The sequence below is a fragment of the Dromiciops gliroides genome, chromosome 5, assembly GCF_019393635.1.
Source record: "Dromiciops gliroides isolate mDroGli1 chromosome 5, mDroGli1.pri, whole genome shotgun sequence".
Taxonomy (NCBI): domain Eukaryota; kingdom Metazoa; phylum Chordata; class Mammalia; order Microbiotheria; family Microbiotheriidae; genus Dromiciops; species Dromiciops gliroides.
Genome location: NC_057865.1, coordinates 290,099,084 through 290,111,776, shown reverse-complemented (window position 1 = coordinate 290,111,776; position 12,693 = coordinate 290,099,084). Strand labels below are relative to the sequence as shown.

General features: G+C 45.9%; 1 protein-coding gene across 1 annotated transcript in view; it reads right to left on the bottom strand.

Annotated features, from left to right (window-relative positions):
* The window catches only part of KDELR3 (KDEL endoplasmic reticulum protein retention receptor 3), an 18,642-nt gene extending 5,949 nt beyond the window's left edge, over positions 1 to 12,693 (bottom strand). The window contains exons 1-2 of the mRNA XM_043966915.1: positions 12,115 to 12,693; positions 6,752 to 6,852 (exon numbers count right to left, since the gene is read on the bottom strand). Coding sequence (XP_043822850.1) covers positions 6,752 to 6,852; positions 12,115 to 12,205 — 192 coding nt within the window. The 5' untranslated portion in view covers positions 12,206 to 12,693. The remainder of the gene's footprint in view (positions 1 to 6,751; positions 6,853 to 12,114) is intronic.

Sequence of the window (12,693 nt, the reverse complement as noted above, 5' to 3'; positions counted from 1 at the left end):
CCCCGATAGCCAGGCAAATACAAGCCCTGTAGGCCTACCTCAATATGCCCCCTTCTCTCCTCTGACAGTGCCACTGCTCTGGGGTAGGTCGTCATCATCTCATGCCTAAACTATTGCAAACGTCCGCTGGCGAGCCTCCCTGCAAGTGTCTTCCCACTCCAATTCATCTTCCACCATTTGTCAAATTGATCTTCCCAAAGCACAGAAGTCTGGCCATGTTGTCGTTCAGTTGTTTTTCAGTTGAGTCTGACTGAGACCCCATTTGGGGTTTTCTTGGCAAAGATACTTATTTTATAGATGAGGAAACTGAGGCAAACAGGGTAAAGTGACTTGCCCAGGATCACACAGCTGGTCAGTTTCTGAGGCTGGATTTGAACTCAGGTTTTCCTGACTCCAGGCCTGGCACACTATCCACTGACCATATCACTCCCGTATTTGGAAAAGTCCAGTGGCTCTCTATTACTCCCATATAAAAAACCCTCCTTTGGGGGGCAGCTAGATGGCGCAGTGGATAAAGCACCGACTCTGGATTCAGGAGTACCTGAGTTCAAATCTGGCCTCAGACACTTGACACTTACTAGCTGTGTGACCCTGGGCAAGTCACTTAACCCCCACTGCCCTGCAAAAACAAAAACAAAAACAAAAACAAAAACAAAACAAAAACCCTCCTTTGGCTCTTAGACCCTCACAACCTGGTCCTTTCCTACCACCTCATTCCCCTCCACATACATATTCTGTTATCCAGTGATGTTGCCCTTGGGGCTGCTCCTTGCTCATGACACTCCAGCTCCTGACTCCTCACCTTTGAGCTGGCTGGCCTCCATTCCAGGATTGTCCCCCTCCCTGTCTCCTGGTTCCCCTGGCTTCCTCCAGGACTCAGCTCCAATCCCACCTTCTGCAGAAAACCTTTCCCAATCCTTCCTCCCCCTTCCCTCTGAAATTACCTCCTATTTAATTAAGCTGTATATGTTTTGTGTATATGTAGTTGTTTGGCTAACATCCACCCCAGTTAGGCTGTGAGCTTTCTTAGGACACCGACCGTGTTTGTGGCTTGCTTTCTATCTCCAACTCTTATACAGTGCCTGTGCATAGCAGGCACTTAATAAATGCTGCTTGGTGATGCTGCACTTATATTCCCATCATCCACTGCAGTTCCCAGCATTTAATGTGTGCTTCCTAAATGCCTGATCAATTGCATTCTGTGCTCCCTTTGGTCATACCAACCTCCCAATAAGTCCCCCATTTGAAGGTGGAGCATGGGAAATACTAGCACTAACTGTGAAAAAGTCTGCATTGCTTGAAGTTCATTCTTTCAAAGACATGTCAAGATCAGTTTGCTTTGACCTTCTTTCATTCACTCATCAAACATTCCATTAAGCAGCCCCTCTCAACAGAGTCCTGTACTAAACACTGGGAGAGACACAATTTGGTTAAAACACAGCCCTGGCCCCCTGGGAGTTATGTAAGTGATAATAGCAGAAATGCTTGTTTTCTGCTGAAATGCAATTCCATAAACATTTCTTACTTACTAATTTGTTTTGGGGGTGGGGCAATGAGGGTTAAGTGACTTGCCCAGGGTCACACAGCTAGTAAGTGTCAAGTGTCTGAGTCCAGATTTGAACTCAGGTCCTCCTGAATCCAGGGCCAATGCTTTACCCACTGTGCCACCTAGCTGCCCTTCCACAAGCATTTTTCTTTTCTTTTCTTTTTCTCTTTTTTTTTTTTTGCGGGTCAATGGGGGTTAAGTGACTTGCCCAGGGTCACACAGCTAGTAAATGTCAAGTGTCTGAGGCTGGATTTGAACTCAGGTCCTCCTGAATCCAGGGCTGGTGCTTTATCCACTGTGCCACCTAACTGCCCCACAAGCATTTCTTAATCTGAGAATGGCTAAATAAGCTGCCAGGCAGGAATGTGCAGGAAATTTCTTTGGCTCTAAGAAATGATCCTATGAACAATGGCTGAGTGAGTAAAACCACGGAAATGGGAAGAACCCACAAGCCATGGAAATTCCAATGACTGAGCTTAGCGCTAGGCCAGAGATGTGAGGAGGCACCTTCCCCCGTTCTTTGTCGAGGTGGGCTGTGAAGGGGTGGGTCCCGCATCGTCAGATCTAACTTAGCTACTGCCTAATTTTGCTAAACTGTGTTCCCCTCTCCTTTTTTTTTTCTTTTTTGGCGGGGCAATGGGGGTTAAGTGACTTGCCCAGGGTCACACAGCTAGTAAGTGTCAAGTGTCTGAGGCCGGATTTGAACTCAGGTACTCCTGAATCCAGGGCCGTGCTTTATCCACTGCGGCACCTAGCCGCCCCTTCCCCTCTCCTTTTAAATCTTTGTTATAAGGGATGGCTCTCTGGGAGTGGGAGAGGGGGAATGATAAATTGGGAAATGTGAGTGATGGAAAAAATGGGATCGCAATAAAAATTTATTTTGAAAAAAAATGTAAAGCATATATTCATCACTCACTATGTGTGGTAATGGGTGGCATTTGTAGCGATAAGCAAATATAAAGCACATACAAAATGAACTTCCTGGTCCAGGAGGACCAATAAGAGCTGAGGGGATTAGAGAAAAGACTCTTCTTGTTGGGGGGGGTGATATTGGAGTTTCCTAAGAGGCAAAGGCAAGGAGGAAGTGCATTCCTGGTATGGGGGAAAGTCTGTACAAAGATAGGAGATGGAATGTCATGGACAGAGAAGAGCAAAGAGACCAGTCTGGTTGGAGGGTGATGTGATGGGGATGGGGGGTGGGCAGTAATTCATAGAAGGCATCTCAAAAGTCTTAGTGCAGCTTTAAGCTTTACTAACGTCAGAAGCTGAAAAGCTACAAATTTGCAAGGGGAAAAAGGTTTATAATAATAATAATAATTATTATTATTATTACAATTATTAATAATAATAATTTTTTGTGGGGCAATGAGGGTTAAGTGATTTGCCCAGGATCACACAGCTAGTAAGTGTTATGTGTCTGAGGCTGGATTTGAACTCAGGTCCTCCTAAATCCAGGGCTGGTGCTTTATCCACTGTACCACCTAGCTGCCCCCAAAAGGTTAATTATTAAAAATTGTAAAATATCGATAGAGTTCTTAATAAAGTTCACCATATCTACCCTCTTGTGCTCTACATGGCCCTAGTCAATTTTCAAACTTTAGGTTTTGTTTTTGTTATTTGTTTTTTTTGTGGGGCAATGAGGGTTAAGCGACGTGCCCAGGGTCACACAGCTAGTAAGTATCAAGTGTCTGAGACTGGATTTGAACTCAGGTCCTCCTGAATCCAGGGCTGGTGCTTTATCCACTGTGCCACCTAGCTGTCCTCAGTTTTCAAACTTTATAAAAACTGATCAGATGCTGCTCAGTGACCGAAAGGATTGCATTTGTAATCCTAGCCTTAAAAATCATTCAAAGAACTCGATTTTGATGCACAAATGATGGTTTAGACATGACCCCACCAGCAAAAGTCCACTGGAGAAAGATCAGGTGACCAAAGTGGCTGAGCAAGAAGCCATCCATTACTGATCCACCTGTCATGAGAACGTCCTCCAACAATGCATAATCACAGGATGCCCTGTCTAGTAAAAAATTAAGATTAAAAATATATGTTTTCTAATATAAAATACTTTGGAGTCTACTTGCCAAGACAAACCCAGGAACTCTATGAACACAACTACCAAACACTCTTCACACAAATCAAATCAGATCTAAATAATTGGAAAGATATCAATTGCTCCTGGATAGGCAGAGCTAATATAGTAAAAATGACAATACTGCCTAAATTAATTTACTTATTCAGTGCCATACCAATCAGACTACCTAAAAATTATTTTATACAGCTAGAAAAAATAATAACAAAATTCATCTGGAAAAACAAAAAATCAATAATATCCAGGGAAATAATGAAAAAAAATTCACAGGAAGGTGGGTTAGTGGTACCAAACCTGGAGCTTTACTATAAAGCGGCAGTCATCAAAACTATCTGGTACTGGCTAAAAAATAGAGTGGTAGATCAATGGAATAGGCTAGGCTCAGGAAATGCAGTAGTAAATGACACTAGTAATGTAGTGTTTGATAAACCCAAAGACTCCAGCTTCTGGGATAGGAACTCAGTATTTGACAAAAACTGCTGGGAAAACTGGAAGATAGTATGGCAGAAATTAGGCATAGACCAACATCTTACACCTTATACTAAAATAAGGTCAAAATGGATACATGATTTAGACATAAGAGGTGATACCATAGGTAAATTAGGAGAGAAAGGAATAGTGTACCTATCAAATCTTTGGAAAGGAGAACAGTTTTTGACCAAACAAGAGATAGAGTATATTATAAAATGCAAAATGGATGATTTTGATTATATTAAATTAAAAAATTTTTGTACAAACAGAAGCAATGCATCCACAATTGGAAGGGAGGCAGAAAACTGGGAAACAATTTTTGAGGCCAGTACTTCTGATAAAGGCCTCGTCTCTAAAATATATAGGGAACTAAATCAAATTTATAAGAATCCAAGTCATTCCCCAATTGAGAAATGGTCAAAGGATATGAACAGGCAGTTTTCTGATGAAGAAACCAAAGCTATCTATTCCCATATGAAAAAATGCTCTAAATCTCTAATGATTAGAGAGATGCAAATTAAAACAACTCTGAGGTACCACCTGACACCTATCAGATTGGCTAAAATGACAAAAAAGGAAGATAATAAATGTTGGAGAGGCTGTGGGAAAATTGGAACACTAATGCATTGTTGGTGGAGCTGTGAGCTGATCCAACCATTCTGGAGAGCAATTTGGAATTATGCCCAAAGGGCAATAAAGCTGTGCATACCCTTTGACCCAGCAATTCCACTTTTAGGTCTTTTGCCCAAAGAAATCATGGAAGGGGGAAAGGGACCCACATGTACAAAAATATTTATAGCTGCTCTTTACGTGGTAGCAAGGAATTGGAAGTTGAGGGGGTGCCCATCCATTGGGGAGTGGCTGGACAAGTTGTGGTATATGAATACAATGGAATACTATTGTGCTGTAAGAAATGATGAGCAGGAAGAGTTCAGAGAAACCTGGAGGGTCTTACGTGAGCTGATGATGAGTGAGATGAGCAGAACCAGAAGAACAATGTACACAGTATCATCAACATTGAGTGTTGACCTATTGTGATGGACTATATCCTTCTCACCAATGCAATGGTACAGAAGAGTTCCAGGGAACTCATGATAGAAGAGGATCTCCAAATCCAAGAAAAAAAAAAAGAAAGAAAGAACTGTGGAGTATAGATGCTGATTGAACCATATTATTTCTTTTGTTTTGGGTGCTGTTGGTTTTTTTTCTATTTTGAGGTTTTGCATCACTGCTCTGATTTTTTCTCTTGTAACAGGATTAATGCAGAAATAGGATTAATGTTATTACGTGTATATATATGTGTGTGTATATATCTATATCTATATGTATATGTATAGAGATATATAGATATAACCTATATCAGATTACCTGCTGTCTAGGGGAGGGGGGAGGGAAGGGAGGGATGGAGAAAAATCTGAAATTGTAAAGCTTGTATAAACAAAAGTTGAGAACTATCTTTACATGTAACGGAAAAAATAAAATACCTTATATATTAAAAAATATATGTTTTCAGAATTCACAAACTAAATAAGTATAAAAGAAATTTAAATAATTGAACTTTTTTTGGTAAGTCTGTAACATTTTAATTTTTGGAGTGATTCAAGCTTAAACATGCACTAAGACTTTTGGGACACTATGTGATGTGTCTATATGTATGGATATGAATATGTATGTATTATATATGTGAATAAATATACACACATACAATACATATCCCTCTCTTGCTCCCTCCCACCACAGTCTTTCCCTTCATGGACCCAAAACTTGCAGCCATCTAAATCATAATTATAGCTAGCATTCTATAGTGCTTCATGGTTTGCCAAGTGTTTTCCATATGTCATGTCATCGATCCTCATAAATATCATGTGACATAGGTGGTATTATCATCACCATTTTGCAGAGGAGGAAGCTGAAGCTGAGCAAGATTAAGTGACTTGCCCAAGGTCACACAGCTAGTAGATGTCTGAAGCAGGATTCAGACTCAGATCTTCTGGACTTCAAGGACAGTGCTTTAGATGTATACATCTTTACACATTTATGCACATATAAATATATACAGATATTCATGTGTAAATATATGTCAAGGGTGTGTATAGATGTATGTGAGTATATATACACATACCTATGTATACGCACATAAATATATACACATACCTATATACATGTATATAGATCTATACATACACCTCTCTCTCTCTCTCTCTCTCTCTCTCTCTCTCTCTCTCTCTCTCTCTCTCTCTCTCTCTCTCTCTCTCTCTCTCCCCCCATCTCCATCTCCATCTCCATCTCCATCACAACAGTCTGAACAAGATAAGTTCAACAGATTTTGTCAAGCAGACATCTTTATCTTTTCCCCAGAGGCAATAGGGAACCACAGAATCTTCTTGAGTAGGCATGGTCAGACCTGTGCTTTAGAAATAAAGCGGTTCGGGGGCAGCTAGGTGGCGCAGTGGATAAAGCACCGGCCCTGGATTCAGGAGGACCTGAGTTCAAATCTGGCCTCAGACACTTGACATTTACTAGCTGTGTGACCCTGAGCAAGTCACTTAACCCCCACTGCCACGCAAAAACACCAACAACAAAAAGAAATAAAGCGGTTCTATGTGTACAGAAATACACGACCCTTGTAAAGCCTCGTTCCTCACCTTCATCACCGTGTTGTAGACAGAAATAAAGTTGGTGAACAGGTCTAGGTATCGAGTTGTAAAGACGAGAGCAAATAGGACCTGGCTCTTTCCAGAGATTCCTGAATCCAGGGAGAAAGAACATGAATTAATTAGAAAGCAAACTTCCTAGTGCACATGTCAGAAGCATAGAATTTGTGGAGGATCATCTGGCCTTTGCTGGACCCCTCCAGTGGGGGACTGAAGGTAGGGTGAGGTGGGGAAGAACTTGATTTCATTCCCACATCTCTCTCTCTCTCTTTCCTTCCTTCCCTTCTCTCCCTTTCTTCTCTCCCTTTCTCTTTCCCTCCCTCCTTCCTCCCTCCCTCCCACCCATAGTCCTTCCCTTCATGGAGCCAAAACTTGCAGCCATCTAAATCATAATAATAGTTAGTAGTGATACAGGACTTCATGGTTTGCAAAGTGTTTTGCAGATGTTATGTCACCGATCCTCATAAATATCACGTGACAGGTGCTATTCTCATCACCATTTTGCAGAGGAGGAAGCTGAGGCTGAGCAAGATTAAGGGACTTGCCCAAGGTCACACAGCTAGTAGATGTCTGAAGCAGGATTCAGACTCAGATCTTCTGGGTTTCAAGGACAGTGCTCTAGCGACTAAACCCCCAAGTCTTGGTCTCTCTTGGTTTTTGCTTCAGTTCCCGGTGAGGACGAAAGGCTCTGTTTGGGAGGGTGAGGCAGGCAGATGGTCACCCTCAGGCATAAAGCTCCCCACCAATTGTACAATTCTTTCCCTCCAACAACAAGCTTAGATTCCCTTATAGCTCTTTTGGAAAGGGCTTGGGGGTAATGCCTCATCCACCCAGTAGGGGTTGAAAAAGGGAGAAAAATGGGGGGAAACCCCCCCGCCCCCAGCAGCAACAACAACCAGTTGTTAGCTCAGCAGATGGAAGGGAGTGAGTTTCATAAGCTCATAGGGTTTAGAGCTGCAAGACAGTTTAGAACCCAACCCCCTTTTCCATGTGAAGAAACCACGGTCCAGAGAGCTTAAAAGAGACTTGGGAAAATGGACTTTGAGCTAGAAGGGACCAAAGATCTGCTGATTTTATAGAAAAGGAAGAAAACCCAATAGAACCTAGCCAAAAAGACGGGGTGGTTTGCCTCAGTTCCCACACACAAAACGGAGATCCGAATCCAGGATCCAGTGACTCCAGATCCATTGTCCTGACTCCATATGTTATGCTATGAGGAAGCGATTTAAAGAATAGCACTGACATTTGCAAAACGCTTTATCTGTGTTAGCTCCTTTGATCCTCACAGTCGATGGGTATGGTAGGTGTTGTTATTCCCATTTTATAGATGGGGAAACAAAGGCTCAAAGAGATTGTCAGTTGTCTAGGGCCATATTCCCTTCTCGATGTGAGGTGCAGCACTCCATCCACCATGCAGGCTGCCTCTTACAGTGGGTTGGCCATCTCCTGGCGGTGACTGGGCATGTTCCTGGTGGCACGTGGGCTGACCCACACTGCAGCTGTGCCTTTAGAGGTTGAGGGGAAGAGAATGGCCAGGGCAGGAGCCCATGAAAGTTCTATCTGGCGACCCAGAGTCCCATGAATTTGCTTTTAAGTAGATTAGCCCACTCTGGGGGCAAGACAAAGGAAAAGAAGATGTGGCTGCCCCTGCACTGCATGGACGAAGCGTGGCCTTGGCAGGGCTGGACCCCTTTGCATCACACCTACAGTGTTTTCATTCTGTGTTCCTCCCCGCCCCGCAACAATACCTTTGAAATCCATGAGAATCTCCAGAGAAGAGTGTGCAGGTTTCAAGATTTGGAGCTAAAAAAACCTTTAAAAGCCCCCTCCTCTTTACAGAGGAAGAGACTGAGGCTGTGTCACATACAGCTAAAGATGGTATTGGAACCCAAGACCTCCGGGGTCAACTGAAACAACTCAACAACAGCAACTCCCACCTCTGACCCCCAATGTAACAGTCTTTCTGCAGCACCATAACATCTCCCCGTCTGGCTCCTCACATCCCCCTTCCTTCCATCCATCTGTCTTTGGCTAACAACTATTTTTGGATAGGATTGGAAAGGTATTCGAAGGACGCCTAATAGAATCCCTTTACTTTACACAACAGGAGACAGAGTCAGGAAGAGTCTTTTCACCGAAGTCACAAAAACTGGCTGAGCCTAGGATGAAACCCCGTTTCCTAATGACATCATGTTTCCCTCCTGGAGGCCCAACTGCATCAGGGGAGGGGGCAGAGCAGGATTGGGCTAGTGAGGGGAAAATGAGCTATTTCAGCAGCCACTCTCTTCCATTTGGCCTAGAAGAGAGTATCTGTTCTGGGCAGCAAGTCGCTGCCCCAAAGGGCTCTGGGGCAAAGTTAGGGTCAGGACGGGTCACAGGGACCTGGTTGAGCAGATCCTTTGTTTTTGTTTTTTTAGGGTATTTTGTGGGACAATGAGGGTTAAGTGACTTGCCCAGGGTCACACAGCTAGTAAGTGTCAAATGTCTGTGGCCGGATTTGAACTCAGGTCCTCTTGAATCCAGGGCTGGTGTTTTATCCACTGAGCCACCTGGCTGCCCCATGAGCAGATCCTTTAACGGTCTCCACATGGGACCTTAGTTGTTCACAAATACCAAGTTCTGGGTCCTGGGAAGGAGGATGAAGAGGTGGGGTTAACCCGCTGGATGATGGGTTAAGAGGATTCTGCAGTGGCAGGGTGACTAATCCAAGGGGTATGGGTGGAAGGCACCCAGCTATCCCTCTGAAAGCCTTCTCAGTGAGACATCTGAGGTGAGGGGGCCTCGGTGGGCTTCTTGTCCAGACCCCAAAAGAATGCCCAGTTATTAAGTACCTAACAAGTGGTCTCTGTGTGAAGCCCTCTAATGGTGTTGGGGGGGAGGAAGCTGCCCCTTTCTGAAACACAAAGTTCTATTTGCTTTCAGCAGTTCTCATTGGCTAGGAGGGTCTTCCTAGGATTTAAGCCACCCATTCTTCCAGTTCTGCTCTGTTTCTGTCTTCTGGGGCCAAGCAGAAGAGAGTCAACTATCACTTCTGCAAGCCACCCTGCAAACCCAATGCCCGGCTCCCAGTGACAGATGCAGCAGGATATCATGATACAGAGGGGAGTCAAGGGGCCTGGGGCCTGGCCTGGGCTCTGCCTCTGTTTCACCGTGTGACTGTGGGCCTCAGTTTCCACCAGTGTAAAATGGGAGGATTGAATTAGATGGCTTCTAATGTCCCTCCCAGTTCTAGCATCCTCTGTTTTTGTTCAAAACTAATACTGTGCTCTGCGCCCTTCCCAGCCCTGATATTCTGGGTTCTAATGCCCTTCCCAGCCCTGATACTCTGGGTTCTAATGCCCTTCCCAGCCCTGATACTCTGGGTTCTAATGCCCTTCCTAGCTCTGATACTCTGGGTTCTTATGCCCTTCCCAGCTCTGATACTCTGGGTTCTAATGCCCTTCCCAGCTCTGATATTCTGGGTTCTAATGCCCTTCCTAGCTCTGATTCTCTGGGTTCTAATGCCCTTCCCAATCCTGATATTCTGGGTTCTAATGCCCTTCCCAGCTCTGATACTGTGTTCTAAGGTCCCTCCCAGCTCTGATACTCTGGGTTCTAATGCCCTTCCTAGCTCTGATACTCTGGGTTCTTATGCCCTTCCCAGCTCTGATATTCTGGGTTCTAATGCCCTTCCCAGCCCTGATACTCTGGGTTCTAATGCCCTTCCCAGCCCTGATACTCTGGGTTCTAATGCCCTTCCCAGCCCTGATATTCTGGGTTCTAATGCCCTTCCTATCTCTGATTCTCTGGGTTCTAATGCCCTTCCCAGTCCTGATATTCTGGGTTCTTATGCCCTTCCCAGCTCTGATATTCTGGGTTCTAATGCCCTTCCCAGCCCTGATACTCTGGGTTCTAATGCCCTTCCCAGCCCTGATACTCTGGGTTCTAATGCCCTTCCCAGTCCTGATATTCTGGGTTCTAATGCCCTTCCTAGCTCTGATTCTCTGGGTTCTAATGCCCTTCCCAGTCCTGATATTCTGGGTTCTAATGCCCTTCCTAGCTCTGATTCTCTGGGTTCTAATGCCCTTCCTAGCTCTGATACTCTGGGTTCTTATGCCCTTCCCAGCTCTGATATTCTGGGTTCTAATGCCCTTCCCAGCTCTGATACTGTGTTCTAAGGTCCCTCCCAGCTCTGATACTCTGGGTTCTAATGCCCTTCCCAGCCCTGATATTCTGGGTTCTAATGCCCTTCCTAGCTCTGATACTCTGGGTTCTGAGGTCCCTCCCCGCTTTGATCTCTGTGTTCTAAGACCCCTTCCAGCTCTGACCAAACCGATGTCCTAAAGTTGCCTGCAGCCTTGACTATGGTCTAACTTTGTTAGGTCTCTCCCAGCTCTAATACTTTTGAATACTCTGTGCTGTCTCCCCCTTTCCCAGCTCCGCCTCTCCCCTGCCCATTCCCTCCTCTCTGTAGCTTCCCGCCCACCTCGGCGCCTGCCACATCACACCCTCATCCTGCACCACTGGCCACACTCTCTTCACACACACCCCTGCCCAGACTCAGTCTCCGTGCCATTCAGAGGCAGAGAGGTCTTGGGGGGGAGGGCAGGGAGGAACAGTCTGTTTCATGGCTATCAGTCCTGGGGAGAGACTGCATGGAGATGGGAGAGGGTGATGAGAGGCAGAAGGGGAGGAGAAGAGGGAGTACCAGGGTGGGAAAGAGGAGAGTCCGGGGAGACACACTAAGCATTATTTTGGAAAATATGGGCCTGGAGAAAGAAGAGAAAGGCCGAAAGAGGGAAGGCTATTGGAAGTTAGAATTTTAATGGCTCCCATTTGGATACTGTTCACAAAGCACTTTCCACCTCTTATCTCATTTGTTACATCTGTTATCTATTATATCTCACAGCAGCCCAGTGAGGTTTTTGGTTTTTTTTTGTAGGGCAAGGAGGGTCAAGTGACTTGCCCAGGGTCACACAGCTAGCAAGTGTCAATCGTCCCAGGTTGGATTTGAACTCAGGTCCTCCTGAATCCAAGGCCAGTGCTTTATCCACTGCGCCACCTAAGCTGCCCCCAGCCCAGTGAGGTTTTACATCTAAGGAGACTGAGACCCAGAAAGACTACGGCTACTAAGTTTTCTGAAGAGAGATTTGAACTCAGGTTTCCTGGCCCCCTACCTCAGAGATCACTCATTCAGCCGCTCCACTTGACAGAGGGGCCCGGAGGCTATTTGCCCAAGATCATCCAGCTAGGATTCAAGCCCTTTGGTAGAACTCATCTCTCCCGGGAGTCCGAAGGCTCAGGTGCTTCGCTGGCCTTGTCCTCCATCCATCCTCTGCCCCTCTGCCTCTCACCCCTGCTCCATCACTCCTTACCTCGGCAGGACTTGGATCTCCAGATTTTGACCAGTAAGAGGATCATGGCCAGTAAGTGGGAGACGTCCCCCAGGATCCGGAACAGGTTCATGATGGCGTTGCCCACCCCCCAGTGCCAGGCACCACCCGAGACCCGCCTTGGCTGACCCTCACTCCCAGCTCTCTTTCGCTCTCTGAAACCCGCCTTCTTTGCTCGGGCCCCAATCTCTTATGAGTCCCCTGCCTGGAGAGAGCTGGGACCCAGGCTTCCTTCAGCATCCAGCCTTCCAGCCTCCCCGCCCTTCACTCCTCTGGGCCCAAAGCCAAGTTTGGGCTACCTCTGGCCTCAGGGCCAGCCACTTCTGTCCCCTCCAGGCAGCCTTCCAGGCTCCTGGGCTCCTGTCCGGACACCTTGGCCTCTTCCCCCTGTCCCGGAGCAGGCGGTGACGTGGCTGGACTGGCCAGGGCCTCGGGGTGGGAGGAGACTTCGGAGGAGCCAGGAAGTGGAGTCTTAGAATCCTGGACCTCCCCCCTCCTCTAGTTACTGGTGGGCTGCAGGGGATCCGCCGCTGCCGCTGTCGGGGCAAGGCGTAGGAAGGA